This window comes from Colobus angolensis, unplaced genomic scaffold (genome assembly GCF_000951035.1).
Source record: "Colobus angolensis palliatus isolate OR3802 unplaced genomic scaffold, Cang.pa_1.0 Scaffold311, whole genome shotgun sequence".
Lineage (NCBI taxonomy): Eukaryota > Metazoa > Chordata > Mammalia > Primates > Cercopithecidae > Colobus > Colobus angolensis.
Window position 1 is genome coordinate 1,509,296 of NW_012116389.1, and position 26,659 is coordinate 1,535,954.

The 26,659-nt window shown below is 38.1% G+C and overlaps 1 protein-coding gene across 1 annotated transcript in view; it reads right to left on the reverse strand.

Annotated features, from left to right (window-relative positions):
- ULK4 (unc-51 like kinase 4) overlaps window positions 1–26,659 on the reverse strand; it is a 728,320-nt gene that overhangs the window by 578,701 nt on the left and 122,960 nt on the right. Inside the window, exons 19-20 of the mRNA XM_011950984.1 lie at window positions 17,934–18,017; window positions 1,859–2,020 (exon numbers count right to left, since the gene is read on the reverse strand). Coding sequence (XP_011806374.1) covers window positions 1,859–2,020; window positions 17,934–18,017 — 246 coding nt within the window. The remainder of the gene's footprint in view (window positions 1–1,858; window positions 2,021–17,933; window positions 18,018–26,659) is intronic.

The following is a 26,659-nucleotide window of genomic DNA, read 5'->3' on the forward strand; positions in this document are numbered from 1 at the left end:
TAGCCAGGATGGTCTCGATCTTCTGACCTCGTGATCCACCCGTCTGAGCCTCCCAAAGTGCTGGGATTACAGGCTTGAGCCACCATGCCCGGCCACATACCTGTAATTATTAATACCATAATTAGTTGCGGGTTTTTGTAATTTTGAAAACATGTGGCTCCTGAAACAGACGTGTGTATAATCAATGTTATATATCCGTTCTTAATGGTAATCAGGAGCAGGATTTATATCCATTGATCTTCAAGATTATACAGGTAACATAACTGAAAATTTTCCATAAATACCCACAGGATTTAGCAACATGAAAGTTACTATTAACCTTAGCAAGATTAGCTTCAGTGGTATTTTTTGGACAGCACCAGACTGGGCTAAAAGGGTAACGTGGGCCAGAAAGGAGCAACAGTATGCAGCAATAACTCTTTAAAGAGGTATGGCTAGGAATGGGGGGATATGCAGCCAAGACTGTGTGTGTTGCGGGGGTGGCGGCGGTGGTAAATTAAAAAACACTGAAATGCTGACTAGAAGGATCTAGTAGAGAAGGAAAGATTTGAGATTCAGGAAAGGGCAAAAATAACCATTTGAGTGAAGTTCCCAAGAAGGGACCAAGAAGAAGATTTGGAGAAATACGAAGAGGTTTGTCTCTGACAAGAGAAGGAACAGCTTGTCAATGGTACCAGGAAGGACAGAATTGAGAGAGGACAGATGTGCAGGTAAATAAGTCTACTTATATGGCAGAAGGCAGTTGGGATAGTTCCCATCAGATGCCTTCACTTTTCCCTGGGCAGCAAGGGGAAAGTCATGAGTGAGGATGTGTGATGAAAATGAAGGGTTAAGGGTATAAGGAAAGAAGAAAAAGTAAGAAATTGCCACAGAGAGAAGTGCAAGAGCGAGCTGAACTAGAGAAATACAACAAGGATGCCACATAGCATTTGAGAGCCCAGACGAGACTGCTAACTCAAAGGGGTACTTAAATAAATCATAGGAGAGAGGGTTATATTTGTTCAGTAGACTATTAAATTGATACAAGTATGTTAACACATCTTTATACATAATTATCCTTTATACCAAGTTATTATAACCATGTGAGTAAAGTAGTAGGCAACCAATCAAAACACAAAAACAGCAAAATCACAGATGCTTGAACATTAAAATGAATTCATCTGAATCACATGATAAACTCATTTGACACAAAATCTGAATGGGGATGCTAACAGGGAAAAGTCAGGGAACACTAAAAATATAACAAACCAAATGCTGTACCCTATATACTGCCACAGTTTTCTACTATCGCCTCTAAATTGTTTTAGAGGCTGGGTGCAGTAGCTCATCCCTGTAATTCCAGCACTTTGGGAGGCTGGGACAGGTAGACCGCTTGAGGCCAGGGGTTCAAGACCAGCCTGGGCAACATGACAAGACCCTATCTCTACAAAAATACAAAAAAATAAGCCAGGCCTGGTGGTGCATGCCTGTAGTCCCAGCTACTTGGGAGGCTGAGGTAGTAGAAATGCTTGAACCCAGGAGGTGAAGGTTGCAATGAGCCAAGATCACACCACTGCAAGCCAGCCTGGACAACAGATGGACACTCTGTCTCAAAATAAATAAATTTATTAATTAGTTTTTGAAACCATAATACCATAGTCCTACAAGGTTTTACTGAAATTCTCTCACAGTCTCTAGGTTTTCCAGCTCCAAGTTTTCAAAATTCTCTTTTAGAAGAAAATCAAGTTATTTCTCTCAACATTACTCTGAGATTTCAGTTTCCTACCTATTCACTTAAATTTATTCTTATTCTAATATTTTCTTCAAACTTGCTGTTTAAAGATACCCAGATATATCCCCAAAAGATGCTTTATCTTACCGATACTGCTGTTATCCTAAGAGAATCGGCAGTGGAGTGTCTGAATAGGTACCATAAAATGGGTCCGATTTCTCCTGTAATAAAGCCCTGGGCCTGAGCAGAAAAGGTGGTACAGACATTTTCAATAATTTTTGCTGCCATGTGATTCACAACACGCTCTTCCTAGAAAGGATACAGATCAAGGAGATTAAAATAATATTAATTAGTGTGAGAAATAAATACATGTTATTTCTTTATAACCATTGCAAATAATGTTATGATACCAAGACAGCATCATCTGCCTCTGGATGTGTTAGGCACCTTGGGAGGAATGATAACTCTTTCAGGTCATCATGAAACTATTACAAATAATCATTTGATTATTCACTAGCAAGCTATCATAACATAACCCTCAATACATTTTAATAAAACAAAGAATTATGAAACATATTTCACATGAAGGTTGCAATGAGCTGTGATCACACCACTACACACCACTGCTGAAACAATCTGGAAAATAAACAATATAACTATAACATAAAAGTTGAAAGGTAATTTTAAAATCATATGGAGCAGGTAGAACAATCCTCAGAAGTCATCCAATCCTAGGAATAACTTGTCCACCAATCAGCCAGCGTGGAAAGATTGCCTAAATAAGGGACATCAAGGAGAGTCTTAAGAAAGGTATTGCTTCAGTGATGTGACCAAATTAATCCTAGAGTAAAAGCCATTCTGGATGGTCCTAATGGTGCTAAAAAGCCGCAAAAAGATTCAGCTGTTTTCAGGTAATATAAATGAGTCCAAGGAAAAGTCCAGAAGTACTTACAGAAACTTTAAAAACTTCAGCACCCCATGATATAAAATTCACAATGACTAACATCTAATTAAACGTTGCCAAGCATGCAAAGAAGCCAAAAAATATGATTCATAATTCAATCAGTAGAAATGACTAATAGACTTAATAGAAAGGTATTAAATGGCTACAATAAATGTAGTCCAAATACTCAAGAAGGAAGAGGAAAGCAAAAACATAAGGAAAGAAACAAAATATATAAAAATGACCCGAATCAAAAGTCTAGAGATAAATAATGCAATGTCTTATATTAAAAATACACTGAATGGGATTAACAGATTAGACACTACAGACTAAATGATTAGTGAACACGACGATATAGCTAGCTATTGGCAATAAAAATCTATCCAAAATAAACACAGAAAGAAGTAAGACTTAAAAAAAAAAAAAAGGAGCATCAGTGAACTGTGGAACACCTTCAAAAGACATCATAAATGTGTAGTTGGAAAAATGCTTGAAATATTGCTGAGAATTTTTCAAATTCATGAGAACTGGTAATTCCAGGTCTCAGAAGCTCAATGAGCCCTATGCAGAAGAAACAAAGAAAAATGACACCAAGGTACATCATAATCAGACTGCTTAAAAAAAAGGGAGGGAATAAAGAGAAAACCTTTTGGACAGGAGCAATGTCTTATGCCTGTAATCCCAGTGCTTTGGGAGGCCAAGATGGGAGAATCACTTGAGGCCAAGAGTTCAAGACCAGCATGGGCAACATAGCAAGACCTTTTCTCTACAAAAAGTTTTAAAAATTAGCCAGGCATGGTAGTACATGCCTATATTCCCAGTCACCTGGGAGGCTGAGGTGGGAGGATCACTTGAGCATGGGAGTTCGAGGTTGCAGTAAGCTGTGATCACACCACTGCACTCCGGCCTGAGCAACAAATCAAGACCCTGTCTCAAAAAGAAAAAGAGAAAGAAAAGAAAACTTTACAAGCAGCTAGAGTAAAAAGTCATATTCCATAGAGAGGAACAATGATAAGGCTGGCAGGGGATTCTCATCAGAAACAATACAAATCAAAAGACAATAAAGCAATATATTTTAAGTACCAAAAGAAAAAAAAGGTAACTGTCAACCTACAAATTTAGGCACAAAAATAACTTCTTTCAAAAACAAAGGTAAAATGAATACTCTTCTAACATACAAAAGTTGAGAAAATTCATCACCAGCAGAACTGCACTACAAAAATATTAAAGGAAATTATTCAGGTAGAAAAAAAAAAAGATGAGAAGAAAATTAAATCTATACAAAAGAACACAGAATAAAAAAAGTAAATGTGTGAATAAATATAATAGATTGTTTTCCTTAATTTTTGAGCCTATTTTAAACCTAAGCTGCTGCTGTTGTTTTTCTTTTTGAAACAGGGTCTCACTCTGTCACCCAGACTGAAGTATAGTGGCAGGATCACAGCTCACTGCAGTCTCAATCTCCTGACTCAAGCAATCTTCCCACCTCAGCCTCCCAAGCAGCTGGGACAATAGGCATGTGTCACCATGCCCAGCTAATTTTTTTTAATTTTTAACTGAAATGAGGTCTCACTGTGTTGCCCAGGCTGATCCTGAACTCCTGGTCTCAAGGAATCCTCCTGCCTTGGCCTCCCCGAGTGCTGAGATTACAAGCATGAGCTACTATGCCTAGTCAAACATAGTTGTTTAAAGCAGAAACAACAGAAATGTATTGTGAGCTTCATAACATATGTAGACATAAAATGTATGACAATAGTAGGAAGGCTAGAAGGAGAATACTAGATTATTCTGGGGTAAGGTTCTTAGGAATTTGCATATCATTATATATATCATATAAATAAGGTTCTCATACAAAGTTCTAATATACATGAGGTTCATATATAAGAATTTGTATATCAGTACTTGAAGGTCAACTGTGATAAATTTGAGTTATACACTGTTAAAAAAAAGATGTATAGGCCTGGCACAGTGGCTCACGCTTGTAATCCCAGCACTTTGAGAGGCCAAAGTGGGGATGGATCACAAGGTCAGGAGTTCAAGATCAGCCTGTCCAATATGGTGAAACCCCATCTCTGCTAAAAATACCAAAATTAGCTGGGCATGGTGGTGTGCGCCTGTAATCCCAGCTACTCAGGAGGCTGAGGCAAGAGAATTGCTTGAACCAGGACCCAGGAGGCAGAGGTTGCAGTGAGCCAAGATCGCACCACTGCACTCCAGCCTGGGTTACAGAGTGAGACTCCATCTCAAAAAAAAAAGATTTATAATAATAAGCCCATAAAGGTGATAAAAAGGCAGGAAGTACATAGAAGAGTTGGACAACACTATCAACTGACTTTGACATTTATACAACACTACGCTCAACAAAGGTAGAAGACACATTCTTTTCAAGATCACGTGAAACATAACCAAGTTAGACCATGTTCAGGGTCATAAAAAATATCTTAGCAACTCCATCCTCACAGATTAATTTGAGATGAATAACAAACCTAAATGTAAAAGTTAGATCCATAAAGCTACTAGAAGAGGTCATAAAGAATATGTCGCAGTAGGTAAAGTTTTCTTAACCAGGACAAAAAGGAACTAAACATAAGAGAAAAAGTATTAAATCAAGCTTCATAAAAATTTTAAATTTCTGCTCATAATGATACCATTAAGCCTCATAGTATCTCAGGCCAGGAAAAAATATTTACATCCAGGCACAGTGGCTCACGCCAGCAATTCCAGCACCTTGGGAGGCCATGGCAGGTGGATCGCTTGAGCTCATGAGTTTGAGACCAGCCTGGGATACATGGCAAAATCTCTTGTCTCTACCAAGCACGGTGGTGCAACGCCTGTAGCCTCAGCTACTTGGGAGGCTGAAGCAGGAGAATGGCTTGAGCCCAGGAGGCAGAGGTTGCAGTGAGCCAAGATTGCGCCACTGCACTCAGCCTGGGCGATACAGCCAGATCTTGTCTCAAAAAAAAAAAAAAAAAATGACAACACACATACATTAAATATCTGAGCATTTTATATAAATGACACTGTAATTAAAATAAAAAATACATTACAGATTATATAATCCTATATTTGTTTAACAAGATAAATGCGCATGTAAAGGAAGGGCAAAGAAAGGTATATAATACTCTGTTAATGATGATTATAATAGGTATAGATTGCGGGGAGAAGGAGCCCACTAATTCAACTTTAGATATTTTTACATTGTTCGGTTTGTTACAATATGCCTGTATTGCTTTTTCAATCCAAATTTATGTATTTTTCATATAAAAACATTTAAAAATGAGCAGAAGATATTGAGTAATGTCTAAGTTCAAGCTGTAGTTTTTGCATTTTGCTAGTTATATATCCTTGAGTATTTTTATCTCTTTGCCCTAGCTTCATCATCTACAAAATGAAGAAAACAAAACACAAGCAGTTTGAGAATTAAATGAGACAGCATACACGAAGACTCAATCTAGAGCACGAAAGGTAGTAAATTCTCAATAAATGTTAGCTTTTATTCCCATTATTATTAATGCCATATAGTACAAACTACCAGATTGCTAGGAAAGAAATCTTAAATATCCTTCAATTTCTCAAACTTCAACACATTTTTCATTTCTCAGAATGAGTATCTGACAGAACTCTTCCTTCCCATTCCCGTTTCCTTCAATGCAGCCAGAATAAATTAACGTAACACTTCTAGCCTCTCTCTGTTCCTTTATTCACTCTACTTGGGGAAATAAAATGTGACATCCATTTGACAAATTTGAAGAGAAAAAACTGGATATTCCTAAGCGCTCAGCTCGACTCTTCCCCCTCCTCCCTTGGGGACAGGCCCACCCACGCAGAGTTGTCGTCGCATATCTCCCAGTTGTAAGCTCTAACTGGACAGGTACCCCACTTGGACACTGCTGCTGTGTCTGGGGAAGGCTAAGCTTCCTTAATGTGGGGTTCAATATGAGGAAGCCTATTTGCCCACAGAGATAAGCTATATCCTCTATCCTAGTCCTCACTACATACAAATATTGATATTTTGCCCCATATGCCTTGCTCTTTGTCTTATTTCTCATGAAGTTCTAAAATCTTTTTCCTGAATGTAGGGACAAAATGAGCTATTTATAGAAGGCCTCTCAAATACATGTGCTTTACAACACAATTGTCAGTCAATTCCTAGGACTCATTCCTAGTACTAGAAAACCACAACTATTTTAGCAGCTGGGTTGGACAGGGGCCATGTGCCATCCCAGTGCTCTGTAAACTCAGTGAGGTTGTCAGGCCAATTCGACCTGCTCCTACCTGAAAGAAGTGACCCTAGTCCATCTTCAATCCCCTGTGGGATACGATACAAGCAAATAAGACTAGTGGTACTTTCTGCTTAACTCACTCATTGGGAAGGATAACTAAGCTAATGCCTATTGCTTAAATCAAAGACCTATTTCTTCACATCATTAAAATAAAAGCTAAGATTATTTTTTAAATAACTAGGCTTATTAATGAAGAGCTGTACTATGTTTTTAATGGTCTTAAATAGATTTAATATACTGTAGGCAATCTTAACAAAAAAGTTTTATGCCAATATAATTTTGGTCTACTTAGGCAGGCCCTTAGCCTTGCCTCTCATTTTTCTTGTTTACCTTGTTGGACAAATGCCGTCAGGGCAAATACCAGTTTAAGTGTTCTGGGTACCTCTCAGGGTTCTTGTCTACACAGTTGCTGGCTTAAGAACTTGGTGCTACGGACCAGGTGCGGTAGCTCACGCCTGTGAACTCAGTACTTTGGGAGGCTAAGGCAGGCAGATCACGAGGTCAGGAGTTTGAGAGCAGCCTGACCAACATGGTGAAACCCCGTCTCTACAAAAAAATACAAAAATTAGCCAGGCGTGGTGGTGCTTGCCTATAATCTCAGCTACTCAAGATGCTGAGGCAGGAGAATCGCTTGAACCCAGGAGGTGGAGGTTGCAGTGAGCCAAGATCATGCCACTGCATTCCAGCCTGAGCGACAGAGCAAGACTCTGTCTCCAAAAAAAAAAAAAAAGAATTTGGTGCTACTTTATAGATATTTTTAAGGTTTTTTTTTTTAAATTTTATATCCAGTATTTTTAGTTGCTTTCAGAGGGATAGGGTTGTCCAGGTATCTTGCCCACTATACTGCAAGAAGTGAAAATCCTATATTCTTGGTTCAATGAATACTAAAACAATAAAATAAGTCAAAAAAAAAAAATTCCAGGTACTCTGAAGCCCTTAGAGGAAAGATCAATCCACAAATGTGAAACAACCAATGTACAACCAATGTCAGTATTTCAGATGTTAATTTTGGTGCTCTTTATTGTAAAAGTAGGCATGTAGACTCAGATTATATTTGTGTGTGGTGCTATGTTTACTTCTATTTTTGATTTTAAAGGTAAATATAGATAATCAGTTTCCGCATATCACTGAGTCAAAGCGTGTCTTCTCTCGCCTGCTCTGCAGTGTCACCTCTGTCATATCAATTGATATGTCTCTTTCTAGGTTCTATTTGGTTCCGTTGGCCTACTTATCTCTGTGCCACACTATCTAAATTAATAGTCTTTACTTTTAATATATATTTTCAATATATGCAATGTTTTGCCCTACCAATATAATCTTTTTTCAATAATGTATTTTGGCCCTTTTTCATTTGCATGTAATTTCTAAAATCAACTTTAGTTTATCTATTGGGATGTTGACTGAGAATACATCTATAAATTTGAGGAATATTAATTGATATTAGTATACAACAGAAAACATAGTCAATGAAAATCTTAACAGTAAGAGACAGACACATTTAATTTTGAAAACACTGGAATAAGATGATAGCTGACTGACCGAATTTCCTTTGAATTCTTGATCACATTCAGCTAATGTGTTTATTACTTAAGTTAGCTCTCCACTATAGGTCCAATTCTTTATAGTTAACATTTATGAAACTATATTTACACATCATATGCTGGTCAGGTATAGGAAAGACACTGCCCTGTCTTCATTTATTGGGAAAGAGAAATGGCTTTTTATCCCTAGTTCTGTACTCCAGCTTTTTATTGTTTTGTAACTTCATTTGCTTTATTTCTTACTTGTGCATTATTAAATCATTTAAGGCTATGAACTTTCCTTTCAATCTAGTGTTAGCAATAGCCCATTAGTTTTAACATGCAGTGTTTCCATTATTGTTACTATACAGACAGTCCCAAGTCCCGTTTTAAAATTTTCCTTCATCTACGGTTGTTTATGAGATGGTTTAAAACTTTCCAGGTGGGTGGGATTTTATTGCCTTTACTCCCCTTTGTTGAAATAAAGTTGTATTACCTAATAGTCAAGAATGTGGTCTGTTCTATTTCTCTCTTTCTTTAATGTTGTGGCAATGGCCAGGAGTGGTGGCTCACACCTGTAATCTCAGCACTTTGGGAGGCCAATGCAGGAGGATCGCTTGAGCTTAGGAGTTCAAGACAAGCCTGGGCAACTTAAGGAGACTCAATCTCTATTTTTAAAAATTTAAGACAAAAATAAAGTTGTGGTTATATGTAAGATAAATAGATATAAAATTGACCTAAAATTTTAACTCAATAGTGTATAGTTTTGTGGCATCAGTCCATTCAAACTGTTGGGCTAAGTTCTCATTTTTATATCTATTGAAATGCTAATTGGCTTATTTCCTTTTTTCCCCCCTCACATTCAAAAGTTAGTAATGTACCTTACTGGGCATGGGCCATTATTTTATTTTATTTTATTTATTTATTTGAGACAGGGTTTGCTGTTGCCCAGGCTGGAGGGCAACAGTGGGCATAGCTCACCACAGCCTCGTACTCCTGGGCTCAACCAATCCTTCTGCCTCAACCTCCAGAGCAGCTGCGACTACAGGCATGCACCACTACACTGGGCTAATTTTAATTTTTTTTTTGTAGCGATGGAGTCTCACTATGTTGCCCGGGCTGGTCCCAAACTCTTGGCCTCAAGTGATCCTCCCACCTAGCCCTCCCATAGTGCTGGGATTATAGGTATAAGCCACCGCACCTGGGCTTTATTTATTTTTAAATTTTATTTTTAGAGATGGAGTCTCACCCTGTTACCCAGGCCAGAATGCAGTAGTACACTCATAGCTCACTACAGCCTCAAACTCCTGGGCTCAAATGATTGTACTAAGTAAGTAGGACTATAGGTGCACACCCAGCTAATATTTTTAATTTTTTAGAGATGGGGTTTCATTCAAAGATCACTTCAGCCCAGCGATCCTTCTGCCTTAGCTTCTGAAATCGCTGGGATTACAGGTGTGATTGAGCCATGGCGCCTGGCCAGACATGGGCTATTGATTCTGGTTATTACTCTTTTCCTTTTCCTTCTAATCCTTGTATTGGAAAGAAAACAGTGTGGAAATTTTATTTCTTCATTTTATTGACATGTAGATCTCTGCATAGAAGGCAATTTTAAATTATAAATGTTTTGTTCATTATTCACAGAAAACTAGATTTGCCATGGGATATTCATAAATGTTGCATGAATGGTTTTCTAGTCAAATAAGTTGGAACACATTGGGTTAAACAAACTTGGACAGTTTTATTTCTGGCAATTTTTAGAGTTCTAAATTTTGATTCTACTCAAGAGAATATTGTATGTAGCATTTTCAAAGCTACCTCATCCTGTGTCATGTTGCAGTTACGCTTTGGGAGAGGAAGCTATAATCTTATACTGAGACTGTAATGAATGTATTAAAGTAATTTTCAGTAGCTTTCTATTTTACAGTTACCCGAGAAATTACGACAGCCTTTTCCAAACAGGCCAACCTGCTTTGTGAACATGATTTCCATAGTTTTAACAATGGGGAGGCCAGGCACGGTGGCTCATACCTGTAATTCCTTCCAGCACTTTGGGAAGCCAGGGCAGGAGGATCACTTAAGCCAGTAGTTCAGTACAAGCCTGGGCAACATGGCAAACCCCCATCTCTACAGAAAAATACAAACATTAGCCAGGAATGGTGGCACACATCTGTAGTCTCAGCTACTCAGAGGCTGAGGTGGGAAAATTACTTTAGCCCAGGAGGTCGAGGCTGCAATGAACAGTGATCACACCACTGCACTCCAGCCTGGGTGACAGTGCAAGACCCTGTCTCAAAAACAAACAAAACAAAACGCAAACCAAGGGTGAGACAGATGTTAGATCTTTTTGTCCTCGTTACAGATGTAAGTGCTCAGATGGAAAGAGGGAAGTATTTAGAGTGAAAAACTTTTAGTGAAACACACACAAAAATAGGAAGATCAGGTACAACTGTTCAAAAAAAAAGAGTACAGCAGTATAGAAGAAAAGGCATCCATGATAATATGGAATAATGATTTCAGAGCTGGTGCTGGGACTTCAGAGATCTTGAGCTGGGAATTAAAAGATGGGAATTTCAGTCTAAGATGTGCCACTCCTCAGAGGTTTCATATTGACTAAACCTTGGGGGTTCCACTTGGTGGTGTTTGCTATTTAAAAAAAAAAAAAATGTGCCAATGATCTTCCACGTGTTTCTGAGTTGAGCCCCACCCCTGAGTCTGAAGACTTACCCTTCCATTGCTTTGCCCTTCAAGTTTGTGCCCATTAGCAAAAAGAACTTTTCTCCTTGGGATCACTGCTGTGTTGATCTCAGAAATATTTGGCATTGAATGTAAATACTATATCTTTCATATGTGTGTACAATAGTGAGGCTGAGAAAGTTGTTTTTTTTTAAGGTGTTCATTTTTGGGGGACAGGTAGCAGTCTACTCTACAATCGACACAGAAGCTGGAAATAGCCTCTAGAGAATTTCCATGTCTAGAGAAGATTAATTTATACATTTGTATCTAATCAACATTTTTTAGCTCACATAATAGTCTGTATAATTATGGGTACTGAACTGACACCTGGCATATGCTGTATTTAAAAATGTGAGGTTCAGTGAGAACACATGGACACAGGAAGGGGAACAATGCATACTGGGGCCTGTCAGGGCAGACGGGGGAGGAGCATTAGGAAAAATAGCTAATGTATGCTGGGTTTAATACTTAGGTGATGGGTTGATAGGTGTACCAAACCACCAAGGCACACATTTACCTATGTAACAATCCTGCACATGTACCCTAGAACTTAAAACAAAATTTTAAAAATAAAAATAAAAATTTGAAATTCAGAACATAAACTGTTGGTTTCATTATTCATATTTTCTTAATTCAGAAATTATTTTCTGAACTATAGTTTATTAGATAATTTTGATGTAAAATTTTTTAAGAGGAAATTTAATTTTTACTTTTTAATTAGGGCTCTTTGTTCTTCTTCTTGAGAAAGCCAGTGACAAATAATTTATATATTTAATTAAAAGAGACTGGACTTGAATTTTTAAAAAGTACTAGAAATGTTAGCCATTATATGCGTTATCTTTTAAATGTTTTAGACACTAATTACCTAAACAAGGAGCAAATAAGTTAAATCTCTTGGATTTTAATAAGAGCTAAAATGTACAGTTACATTTTCTGGTTTTTTAAATTGTTATGGTCTAAATTTATTCTTCCTAATGAAGAAATGTATGTGCCATCAATATCAGGTTCTTTGTGGGTACTCACAATTCCCCTTGCTTTTTATGCAGTGAAGGTGGGCAACATGTGTGTGGAACAGAAATGATGTCATTTTCTTTCTTTTGAATATCACTATGAATCTGATAATTCAAAGATTTCTAACTTTCTGAATGCCATTATTAGTTGGATTCACAGTGGCTTACCAGGTACAGAGTTGCCCAGTGTGTCTTGGAGTGAACTATTGAGAGTGGTATGAGGGAAGCGATTCTCAGCCAGCGCTGAGCAGTGTAGACCACTGCCAAAGAGGTGATGGGGTAAGAAGCACACACAATGTGGCATTTTCACTGCAAAGGGGAGGTTTGTGCTGCCTCTCCTCCTGTGGCAGGTCTACTCACAGGGGAGGCTCCAAAGTTTGTCTTTGCTGGGTTTGGCATGTGAGAACTGATGAAATATCTGTATGTAGTATCTTTCAAGTATTTATATTGGTTGGATTTCTGTGTAAATTTTCATATCCCTTTGACTGCTTTACCCCATACAAGCTTTGTATGCTTAACAAAATCTATAACTTTTCTGTCACTTTCTCATTTAGTATCTGCCTTTCTGGCTTTTTACTTTATCTTTTTATTATTGTTTTTAGTTTAATGAGATTATGGTTAGAGAGAAAGATATATGAATATTCCACTTCTTTGGAATTTGTTGAGATTTTCCTGATGGCTCAGTACATATATACTTGGGGGGGCAGTGAATTTTGTCACTTTGGAGAGAGATGTTTTTTCTATACACTAGGTCAAGCTTGTTAATTTTCTAGACAGATGTAGATATTCTCTGTCTATGTTGATTGCTTTTTGTCTGTTCTATCAAATACTGAGATATGTGTTTAAATTGCCCTCTTAGGGTTGCAATTTTGTCATATTTTGCTTTCATGTATTTTGACTGCTAGTTATTAGATACATTAAAATTTTAGATTGCCTTTTCCCTTGGTTTATTATAATTTTCATCATTATATTGTGACTTTAAAAAAATCTCCCATATTGCTTTTTACCCAAAGCCTATTTTATCTGATAATAATATAGCTAACCACACTTCTTTGGGTTAGGTACATATGACACCTGTATCTTTTTTCATTCTCTTTCAGTCTTTCTATAAATTTATGCTTTAGATGTCTTTTCATACTGTTTATTTTCTAATTCTGGTTTTGTCTTTTTTTTTTTTTTTTTTTGAGATGGAGTCTTATTCTGTTGCCCAGGCTAGAGTGTAGTGGTGTGATCTCGACTCACTACAACCTCTGCCTCCCAGGTTCAAGCGATTCTCCTGCCTCAGTCTCCTGAGTAGCTGGGATTACAGGCATGCACTACCATGCCCAGCTAATATTTGTATTTTTAGCAGAGACAGGGTTTCACCATGTTGGTCAGGCTGGTCTTGAACTTCTGACATCGTGATCCGCCCGCCTCGGCCTCCCAAAGTGCTGGGATTACAGGCGTGAGCCACCACTCCTGCCCTAATTCTGTTTTATAGTCATCTTATCTTAACTATTTAGTCCATTTACATTTATTGTGATTGTTGGCAGAGTTTCATTTATAACTTTCATCATATTTTGTGCTATTTGTTCCATCTGTTTTGCATTTATGTCTTCTTTTTTGTTTCTTTTTTTCCTAATTCTTTTCATATTTGTGGTTATTCTATTGTTCTTGAAATATATATTTTATGTGAATACATTTGTGAACTGACAATACTTTATTAACAATTAAATATACTATTTCACTTTTTTTACTACAGTTGTTGCTGCGAAGAAATTAGCTGTCAGAGCAACTGTGGCTTCTTGAAGGAAATATTCTGTAAATCAAGTGAGGACCTGCTTATGCTTTTAGCTTCTTGTGGGCTTTCCCTCCTGCAACCTGCACTCCTAGCTGCAAATACATCCTCAATGCCCTCCTCAGATCAGTGAGATAGCGGGGAGATGGGGGAGTTATTGTTCATATCTTTTATACTTAGTTGTAGGCACTGGGGGCTCCTACCTTAAATTGGGTCTGGTTAGGGGATTCTTCACTTGACTATTTTTATTTTTAAAAACCAAACTGGACCTACACATAGCACCACGCACCAAAGATAATTACAAATAGATTAAAGCTCTAAATGGGAAAAGAAAAAATAAGACTTTCAGAACAAAATGTGATAGACTCTCTTAATGATGTTGGAGGAGGGAAGCATTTTGTAAGATACAAAAAGCACAAATCATAAAGGAATAGATAAACTGAGCTATACGGAGCATGGTGGCATGCATGACTATAATTCCAGCTACCTGGGAGGCTGAGACAGGAGGACTGCTTGAGCCCAGGAGTTCAAGACCAGCCTGGGCAACACAGAAAGATTGTATGTGTATACACACATACACACACACACACACACACACATACACACACATACAGAGTCTTATATATACATATTATATATAAAGTGGCTACATTAAAATTAAGAACTTCTGCCTATCAATAGACACTGTAAAGAAAATGAATAAATGCACACGCACGTGGATACACATACACTCACACATACATATTACAGCAAAGCAAAGAGGACAAAATGTTTACTGTTTAATCTAGGTGATGGAAACAAAGGTGATTATTACAACTTCCCTTCCTTTTCTAAGTTTGAAACATTTTATAATAATATGTTGTAGAGGGTACAGAGTTCCTACAAAGCAATAGGAAAAAAACAAGTTTAAGACTTGACAAGCACTTTTCAAAACAGGAAGCCCAAAAAATGAGGTAAATGGAAAAGGATGGCCATCCTCATTAGTAATCAGGGAAATACATGTTAACACTACTATAAGAAACGATGGCTGGGCACAGTGGCTGGCATCTGTAATCCCAACTATCCGGGAGGCCAAGGGAGGTGGATCCCTAGAGCCCATGAGTTAGACACCAGCCTGGGCGACATGGTGAAACTTGTCTCTACAAATACAAAAATTAGCCAGGCATAGTAGTATGTGTAGTCCCAGCTACTTGGGAGGCTGAGGCAGGAGGATTACTTGATCCCAGCGGCAGAGGCTGCAGGGAGCCAGGATGACAGAGTGAGATCCTGTCTCAAAAAAAATAAAAATAAACCACTTAACGCCCACCAGATTGACAAAAATTTAAAGTTCGCCTATGTCAAATGTTTGGGAAGATACAGGTTAATGAGTACTTCCATACCCTGACGGTGGGGTACAAATTGATACACACACATGCATGCACACACATACACACACAGAGCCCAGAAATAAGTAGACCAACAGAACCAAATAGAGCCCAGAAAGAGACATGTCAATTGATGTGACAGAGGTGACACTGCAGGGCAGGGGAGAGAAGACAGACTTTCACTCAGTGATGTGAGGAAACTGTGTGTGTGTGTGTGTGTGTGTGTGTGTGTGTACTCATGCACGTGCACTGAGGCATATTTCAACAACACCCTACACAGTGGTCCAAATGAGCTACAGTTTACACAATCAGCATGTAAACTAACCTAGCTTTAAAAGCAAAAGAATTAAGTCTCAAAAGAATATGGCGCCATTCAATTTATATAGAGTTCAGCATTAAGAACCGATCAATTTACTGTTTAGCTAAATAATATTTCATGGTGCATATATGCCACATTTTCCATATCCATTCATTCACTGATGGACACTTAGGTTGATTCCATATCTTAGCTAAGAGATTAATAACCAGAATATGTGGATAAAGAAAATGTAGTACATACACATCATAAAAAACTATGCAGCCATAAAAAAAATTATAAAATCATGTTCTTTGCAACAACATGGATGCTGGAACCATTATCCTAAACAGATTAAAGCAGGTACAGAAAACCAAATACCATGTGTTCTCACTTATAAGTGAGAACTAACATTGGGTATACGTGGACAGAAAGAAGAAAACGACAGACACTGGAGATTTCTAGAGGGGAGAGGGTGGACAGAGAATAAGGGCTGAAAAACTACCTACTGGATACTAGGCTCACTACCTGGGTGACGGGATTAGTCATAACCCCAAACTGCAGCATTATGCAATATATCCATATAGCAAACCTGCACATGTACCCCCTAAATCTAAAATAACAGTTGAAATTTTTAAAAAATAACCAGAATATATAAAGACTTCAACTCAATAGCAAAAAAAAAAAAAAAAAAAGACTCACAAAAAAAAAAAAAAAAAAAACCCAATTTGAAAATAGACAAATGATCTGAAAAGACATTTCTCAAAAGAAGACATAAAAATTGCTAGCAGGTATATAACCAAAGGCTCAACAACACTAATCATCAGGGAAATGCAAATCAAAACCACAATAAGATACCATCTCACTCCAATTAAAATGGCGATTATCAAAAAGACAACAGATGCTGGCAAGGATGTGAAGAAAGGACAACTCTTCTACACTGTTGGTGAGAATGTAAATTAGTACAGCCATTATAGAAAACAGTATGGAGTTTCCTCAAAAAAAAAAACTAAAAATAGAGCTACCATATGATCCAGCAGTCCCACTGCTGGGTATATATGCTACAGAAAGAAAACCAGTATATCAAAGAGACAACTGCACTCTTGTACTCCCATGCTTATCACAGCACTATTCACAATGACTTTTACACTGTCAACAGGATCACTAGAAGTCTTCTCTTTTCCTTGAGTTCCTATATTTTGTTCTTTTGCATTTATGTGTTTGACATATTCCACTTTATGTTTTTATTTTCGCTCCCACAATAGGTGAGGTCTGTGTGTGAACAGGAATTTTTTCATCTGTGTGCCTCTAAGTGCACCTACCTTGAAGCTTTCAATGCTAAACCCAAACATGTCTTTTGATGATAGCTGAGAATGACTTAATTTTCATATCATTGACAAAGTACAATTGTTACTATACATCATATCCCATAACAACAAATGACTAGGCATTCAAACCTACAGACTGGGAAGAGTTCAAACTTTTCTTCTGGATCACTAGGGGAAAACCTCGGGGAGTTTTTCTACACTTAGAACATGATTCTGTTACCATATAAAGTAGGAAGCAATAAACTCAAAAGAAAGATGTTTATCCTGATAAATCTTTTTCATTCCTGAAGGAATGTTTTCACCCTATGGCTTTGCCTTGGGTGAAACAATGTCAAGTGATTTAATGCAAACAGAAAATGCCAGTCTTTTAGGTTGGTTACTAAATCCTTTACATAATTACACGTGGGAGCTACATATAGATGAGTTGGTTGGTTGGCCAGCTGGCTGGCTTTCAGCCATTAACAATTGCTTAAGAAATGATGTGAATAAACTGAAAAATCATATCACATAACAAATACTACTTAATATTAAAATCAATGGATAATAGAAGCTTCCCTGTTTCTAAACCTCAAAATGGCGATCTGACAAGATAATCACGGGTTGTCTCAGGCTCACAGAAAATTCTCCGCACACACCTACCTTACTAAACTGATGTATCAATAACTTTAAGGGGGGAGGGGGGAGGGTCATTAAGAATATGCTACTGAATGCTACTTACATTGTTTATATAAGCTATCATTCCTTTAAAAAGCAAGACATTTAAACAAGTGAATGAGAAAGCTAGATCATTTTTACACTTGCTCCACTGTAGGTCACTTGCTCATGGTGGGTTGTCGGGATTATTTAAATTCAAGAGCAATACTTAGTTGACAAGCTCCTGCACTGCTGCAGGCTACAATCCTCATACAGTGCCTGAAGGGTTATTACAATTGCCAGCATCTACAGAGGACAACAAAGGAGCCTTACCCCTTCCCGAAGGCACCTCATTAGCACTGTGTATGCAGCCAAGGGAACAGCCCAGCACTCTCTAGGGTTCTTTTTTTTTCCTTCCTAAAATGAAGTGGGAAAAAAAAGGCAGTGAAGCTAACAGCACAAAAGATATTAACCCATTCAAGCAAATGGCACAGCTCCAAGTATACAAACTATCTAAAACCTAATAATCTATTTAAAGTATTACTTACTACCTGACGATAATGACTAGATCAAGAATCTTTTACTGCATTGTATATACAAGGTATTTATTCTATTTCTCACTGCATTATCTATGATGTGGGTAAGATCCCCTCAATAGAAGCTATATTTAAAAATTTGAGAAATGACAATATGATCCAATATGATCTGACAGATAAATCAATCTAATGATAATTATAGAATACAGATTGTATATACAATTATAGAATACAGTTGTAAATACAGATACAACTATCTTAAAAGTATTACATTATCTGGAATGACTTGAAAGCATGGAAAACACAAGTTTGAGTAATATCTTAGGATAATTCACAAGCACAAGTAAAAGGTCGTATGTTACCCAGTAAGACAAGGAGCTAAATAAAATGAGCAAATGAGCAGGTAAACTGATTTTAATGACATGAGCAACAATTCTCTCCCAGAAGATTAACCAAATTAGTGTAATAACCTCAAGCACACTCCTGCAGCCTATCAAATACAATCAGAAAATAAATCAGGTACCACACAGTAAGATGAAAAAAACTAATTTTTAAAGCAGAAAAAAATAGGTTCTACTTACAGAACATACTCAAGATTGTCCAAATGACAGAACTAGTACATTATTAATTTACTTCAGCTACTATGAAAAAGTTTGGAGATAGCTCAAAGAACTAAAACTAGAACTACCATTTGAACCAGCAATCCCATTACTGGTTATATACCCAAAGGAAAATACATCATTCCACCAAAAACACACACACACTCATATGTTCATCGTAGCACTATTCACAAGAGCAAAAACATGGAATCAACTTAGGTGCCCATCAACAGTGAACTGGATAAAGAAAATGTAGTATATATCCACCATGAAATACTACTGCAGCAACATGGATGCAGCTGGAGGCCATTATCTTAAGCTAATTGAAGCAAGAATAGAAAATCAAATACCACGTGTTCTCACTTGTGAGAACTAAACATGGTGTACACATAGAAGATAGGAACAAAAGACACTAGGGACTACTATAAGTGGGGAGGGTGGGATAGGAGTAACGGCTGAAAAACTGCATATTGACTACCATGTTCACTACCTGGGAGGCAGGATCAGTCACACCCCAAACCTCAGCATCATGCAATCTATTCATGTAACAAACCTACACATGTACCCCCTGAATCTAAAATAAAGTTGAAATTTTAAAAAAGAATTAGTACATTACTCATCCAAAAGTATTTTAAACCCATGAGAAGAATCATGACCCATTAAAACCATACCCTTACTTGATTATAGAATTCCACATATGGTTATACCCTGGACATTATGATCAGGAGCTGCTCCAACTCAAAAATCACTACTTCACACTAAATTTAACTTGCAAACACAACTTTCTTTCCTTCCCTTATTCTTCCCTTATTTAAAATGCCCACCACAACCCTTAACATCAGTGGACTCTGTGCCCTCTCCCCTGGCCCCTCTTCTTTCCCTCAACAGATCACCTACTTCACTCCCAGCCACTTAGAATCCCTGGCCCATCATTTAATCACTCCTGCCCCAAACCTGAACTATTGGTCTCTTTAGTTGTCCCTTTACTCTTGTTTGGGAAACCTCAACCTCTGAGAAAGCTAGCTGCTTGTTTTCTCTAAGTCTGCTCTCAGGCAACTGGACCCTTAGAGAAGGTGGCACCACAGAGCACAGAGTCCATTACTCACTTGGGATCAGCATCCTCAGGGGACCTTCAACATCAATCTCCAGCCATACTATTTCGCTTATCACCACCCTCCCTGAAAAGGCTATTTTAAACCTATGACCCTCCCACCACTTCACCTACTTTCCTCCGACACACATAAAGAGAATGGAAGTTCTGAGAAAGGAAAGACAAACTTTCCTCCACATAAAGCCATCTGCTACTTCTGCCCAATGGTTATAACAGGACAGTTTCCTCCATTCGTCTCCCTCCACTTGGGCTCAGGATCCCATTCCCATCCTGCCTTCCTCAGGGTCATTAGCTAATGGACTATCCCTTACTGCTCCTAAATTTTCAACATCTTATCCCCTCTGGATCTTTCCTGTTTCCACCTGAATACGGTCACTCATTTTGAAAACAAGAACTTCCTCATCCCTTGGCCCCTTTTCACAACTATCCTCACTTCACACTGACTTTCTCAGTTTCCTCACCTTCCACTAATGCCTCAACCCACTCCAATATGACTTCTATCTCCCATTCCAGGGAAAATAAATAAATATATAAAAAGCTCTTGTTGAGTTATCAGTGACTTTCATGTCGTTAAATCCAACAGATCCCTCTTAGGCCTTTAAATTGGGCCTTAAACTACATTCAGTCCTGACTTTCCCTTTCCTGAAATACCCACTTCTCTCTCCTAGTTTTACTCCTACGTTGCTTACTCCCATCCAGGCTCTCAGAATCCTGCCTTCAGTCTCCACTACTCTCCACATTTAAACCAGAATTATCTTTTTGGCATGCAAATCAGCTGACATAATTACTCTTCTTAAAACTCTTTAATGAGTTCCCCTTGCTCTTCGGATCAAGACCAAGACATCGGACTGGCGAGGAGCCCTTCATGATCATGTCCCTGCCAGTCTCTCCAACCCTGCCTCCCTCCTCACTTCTCTCCTGTCCCACTGGCCTTGGTGCAGTTCATGCATGAAAAAAGCACCTACTGTGCACCAGAAACTCCTCTTAATAATGGCCGTAAACCATAAAGAGGCAGATACATTTTCTTCCTTAATATTAAGTGCTCAGGGGAAGACTGAGTTTTTTTGTTTCATTTTGTTTTTGTTATTTTCTGGTTTTTTGTTTGTTTCATTTTGTTTTTGATATGAAGTTTCGCTCTTGTTGCCCAGGCTGGAGTGCAGTGGCATGATCTCAGCTCATCGCAACCTCTGCCTCCTAGGTTCAAGTGATTCTCCTGCCTCAACCTCCCAAGTAGCTGGAATTACAAGCCTGAGCCACCATGCCCAGCTAATTTTTTGTAGTTTTAGTAGAGACAGGGTTTCGCCGTGTTGGCTAGGCTGGTCTCGAACTCCTGACCTCATGTGATCTACCCACCTCAGCCTCCCAAAGTGCTGGGATTACAGGCACGAGCCACCATGCCTGGCCAAGATTTTTTTTTTCAAAGAAGTAAACAAAATAAGTAAGTCAAGATAATGACGAGTGCTATAAAGAAAAACAGCAGAGTAAGAGGTTGCAGAAAGACTGTAGACAGGCTGGCTCCATCTCAGGTCACTCATAGCCAGGGAAAGGTTTTCTGAAGGGATTTTTGAGCAGAGAGAAAATACAAACAACTCAGAAGAAAATATTACAAGCAGAAGGAACAGCAAATGTCAATATGGTGAGGCAGAAGCATGGCATAGTGGGTTTAAAGAACTATGGGGAGGTCAGTATAGCTGGAAGGAGTGAGTAGGAAGGTACTGAGGAATTAGGTCGGATAGGTTCTGAAGAGCCAGCCCACAAGGGCCTAGAAGGTAATGAGAGAGACTTTGGCTGTGACTATGAGCAAGGCAAGAAGAAAGAAATTATGCGATAAAACAAAAAAGACAAAATAAGAATACCTGAACTCAGGGTGACAGGTATCCTTGACAAAAGCAAGAAAAATACATAAACTGAAAAGGTGTTGCCTTATAATATCCTCTACAGAATAAGGTCTGGCCTTCTGTCCATAAGCCTTAGGGAGTTACTAGAGAGCCAACAAGACTTAGGTTGGTATATTATATATACTATATATAATCACTTCAGCTCAGTCCCAACAGATCAGCACTGACCTGAGATTTTTAAGGTTTATTATAGTCAAAGTGACAATCCCACAAAGCCCTCATGTCCTGAAAAGTTATTTATTTTTGTAGATTCAGGGACTTAACTTCCTTTTCCAGTTTGCTATCAGGAGATGTAGTTAAATTTCATAGCCACATTATCATCCCTTTATTCAAATAGCCTAGCTTGTATTCAGTTAAAGTATATACCAAGGGCTAGGCATGGTAGCTAACACCTGTAATCTCAACACTTTGGGAGACTGAGGCAGGCAGATTACTTGAGGTCAGGAGTTCGAGACCAGCCTGGCCAATGTAGCAAAACCCCGTTTCTACTAAAAATACAAAAATTAGCTGGGTGTGGTGGTACACACTTGGAGTCCAAGCTACTCAGGAAGCTGAAACAGGAGAATCGCTTGAACCCAGGAGGTGGGGGTTGCAGTGAGCCAAGATCGTGTCACTGCACTCCAGCCTGGGCAAGAGAATGAGACTCCATCCTAAAAAAAAAAAAAGTATATGTCAAGAAAAATTATTCTCTAGATCTACTTTTAGATCTAGTAGGAACATGATTCTGTATGATTCTATCTGCATAAAATTCTAGAAAATGCAAACAAGTCTATATAAAGAAAGCAAATCTTATATAGTATGTATGGAGTATGGAGACAGGAAGGTTATAAAAAGGGTGCTAAGGAAACTTTCGGAGGTGATAGGTTCATTTTTTGTGTGTAGTGATGATTTCATAGGTGTATACATAAATAAACATTTATCAAATTGTGATCTTTAAATATGTGTTTATTGTATACCAATTATATCTCAAGCAGGAGGCAGGGAGGAAAAACTACAGGACCAAAAAAAGAAGAATTAGACTAGACTCTCATTCTTGGTAAGATAGCAGACCAGGTGGCCGGGCACAGTGGCTCAAGCCTGTAGTCCCAGCACTTTGGGAGGCCGAGACGGGCAGATCACAAGGTCAGGAGATCGAGACCATCCTGACTAACATGGTGAAACCCCGTCTCTACTAAAAAATACAAAAAACTAGCCAGGCGAGGTGGTGGGCGCCTGTACTCCCAGCTACTCCAGAGGCTGAGGCAGAAGAATGGCATAAACCTGGGAGGCAGAGCTTGCAGTGAGCTGAGATCCGGTGACTCCAGCCTGGGCGACAGAGCCAGACTCCGTCTCAAAAAAAAAAAAAAAGATAGCAGACCAGGTACCTGATTACTCTTCTAATGAAAGCAACTGGTTTTATTTTGACATCCCTGAAATGCATCAAAGATCTGACAAGATAATAAAGAATAATTAAGCCAAAAAACAGACAATTGAAAGCATGGGATAAACTGAGCACTGAAGTTTTATTTTCTCTGGGAGCATACAAAACTTTGTAAGTTTGAGCCTTGATGTCAAGGCCTTGAGGGTCCAAAATAGTGGTAAAGTAGAAATAAATTCTCCAGCCCTATCCCCAAAGAACTGCAAGGAAAAGTACCTTTCACAAAACTTGGCACATAATGTACATCACACAGGGAATGTTCTCTTATTGATTGATTGATTGATTGATTGATTGATTGATTTGACAGGATCTTGCTCCGACACCCAGACTGGAGTGCAGTGGCACAATCATGGCTGACTGCAGCCTCAACCTCCTAGGCTCAAGCAATCTTCCCACCTCAGCCTCCCAAGTAGCTGGAACTACAGGTGCACACCACTACACACAGCTAATTTTTACAAGTTTTTTAGACAAGGTTTCACATGTTGACCAGGGTGGTCTCAAACTCCTGGGCTCAAGGGATCCTCCTGCCCCAGCCTCCAAAAGTGCTGCGATTGAAAGGTTCTATTACATGAAAAGAAGAGGAAGCACAGAGCTACAAGTACTGATTGAGAAATATATCTATGTTAATTATTAAGAAATAGCTCCAGTGTACGTATCTCCATATAAGAGTCTTTTTTTTTTAATGGCTAGTATCATCGCTTACCAAAGTATCTTGACCTTGATGGAGCTTATGTTGAAAAATAAAGTTTACATTCTTATTGTTATTTATACATATATATATATATATATTTGTGTGTGTGTGTGTATATATATATATATTTTTTTTTTTAAATTTTAGGTTCCAGGATACATGTGCAGGACATGCAGATTACATAGGTATACGTGTGCCAGAGTGGTTTGCTGTACCTATCAACCCATCATCTAGGTTTTAAGCCCCACATGCATTAGGTATTTGTGCTAATGCTCTCCCTCCCCTTGCTCCCCATCCCCTGGCAGGCCCTGGTGTGTGTTGTTCCCCTCCCTGTGTCTATGTGTTCTCATTGTTCAACTCCCATTTATGAGTGAGAACATGCAGTGTTGGGTTTTCTGTTCCTGTGTTAGTTTGCTGAGGATGATGGCTTCCAGCTTCATCCATGGCCCTGCAAAGGATATGAGCTCATTCTTTTTATTGCTGCATAGAATTCCATGGTATATGTGTGCCACATTTTCTTTATCCAGTCTATCACTGATGGGCATTTGGTTTGGTTCCATGTCTCTGCTATTGTAAATAGTGCTGCAATAAACATACGTGTGCATGTGTCTTTATAGTAGAATGATGTATATTCCTTTGGGTGTATACCCCAAATGGGATGGCTGGGCCAAATGGTATTTCTGGTTCTAGATCCCCGAGGAATCATCCTCCACAATGGTTGAACCAATCTACAGTCCCACCAACAGTCCAAAAGTGTTCTTATTTCTCCACAGCCTCGCCAGCGTTTTTGTTTCTTGACTTTTTAATAATCGCCATTCTGACTGGTGTGAGATGGTATCTCATTATGGTTTTGATTTGCATTTCTCTAACGAACAGTGATGATGAGCTTTTTTTCATATGTTTGTTGGCTGCATAAATGTCTTATTTTGAGAAGTGTCTGCTCATATCCTTTGCCCACTTTTTGATGGGTTGTTTGAGTTTTCTCGTAAATTTGTTTAAGTTCCTTGTAGATTCTGGATATTAGACCTTTGTCAGATAGGTAGATTGCAAAAATTGTCTCCCATTCTGTAGGTTGCCTGTTCACTCTGATGGTAGTTTCTTTTGCTGTGCAGAAGTTCTTTAGTTTAATTAGATCCCATTTGTCAATTTTGGCTTTTGTTGCCATTGCTTTTGGTGTTTTTGTCATGAAGTCTTTGCCCATGCCTATGTCCTAAATGGTACTGTCTAGGTCTTCTAGGGTTTTTATGGTTTTGGGCTTTACATTTAAGTCTTTAACCATCTTGAGTTAATTTTTGTATAAGGTGTAAGGAAATGGGTCCAGTTTTAGTTCTCTGCATATGGCTGGCCAGTTTTTCCAGCACCATTTAACAAATAGGGAACCTTTTCCCCATAGCTTGTTTTTGTCAGGTTTGTTGAAAATCAGATGGTTGTAGATGTGTGGGTTATTTCTGAGGTCTCTGTTCTGTTCCAGTGGGCTATATGTCTGTTTTGTACCAGTACCATGCTGTTTTGGTTACTGCAGCCTTGCAGTCAAGCAGTGTGATGCTTCCAGCTTTGTTCTTTTTGCTTAGGATTGTCTTGGTTATACAGGCTCTCTTTGGTTCCATATGAAATTTAAAGTAGTTTTTTCTAATTCTGTGAAGAATGTCAATGGTAGTTTGATGGGAATAGCATTGAATCTATAATTAATTTATTTGGGCAGTATGGCCATTTTCATGATACTGATTCTTCCTATCCATGAGGATACAATGTTTTTCCATTTGTTTGTGTTCTCTCTTATTTCCTTGAGCAATGGTTTGTAGTTCTCCTTGAAGAGGTCCTTCCTGTCCCTTGTTGGCTGTATTCCTAAGTATTGTATTCTCTTTGCAGCAATTGTCAATGGCAGTTCATTCATGATTTGGCTCTCTGCTTGTCTATTGTTGATGTATAGGAATGCTTGTGATTTTTGTACACTGATTTTGTATTCTGAAACTTTGCTAAAATTGCTTATCAGCTTAAGGAGTTTTTGGGCTGAGACGAGGGGGGTTTCTAAATATAGAATCATGTCAACTGCAAACAGAGACAATTTCACTTCCTCTCTTCCTATTTAAATACCCTTTATTTCTTTCTCTTGCCTGATTGCCCTGGCCAGAACTTCCAATACTATGTTGCTCCATGTACTGTTCCTAATAGTGTGTAACTATTGAGTGAAAAATGTGAGTTTCTACCTGTTGCATAAAATGACACAAAATCTACATTTGTATTTGCTCATATGTACAAAATTCACCCTGTAAATATAAGAAATTATATTTTTATTTTATAATATTTATATTACATTACATATAATTATAATATTTATTGGGGAACTAAACAGATGGGGTACAAAACTAGGAAAAAGACTTCTCCCTATATACCTTTCTTCACTTTCTAGTGTTCTAGGTTCGTGAATATGTTGTCCCTTTGAAATACAAAATTACCTGAGAATAAATTCAACCAAAGAAAGATGTACAAAGGCATTCTGTATAGAATAAAAGAATTGTAATAAAATTTGTTAATATATTAACATATGTAAATACTTTTTGTGTATTGGAGGACTATATAAATATCATAAAGATATCAATACTTTCCCAATCAATACACAGATTCAGTACAATTCCAAATGTGATTTGGAAGACTCAAAATCATAAATATATCAGTTCTCCTCAAATTTATCTGCATAATCAGTGTAGTTTTTAAAAACAGACGATTTGCAGAATTGGACAAGCTGATTCTAAAATTTATTCTGATATGTGAAGGGCCAGGAATAGTCAAGACACTCACAAAAAGAA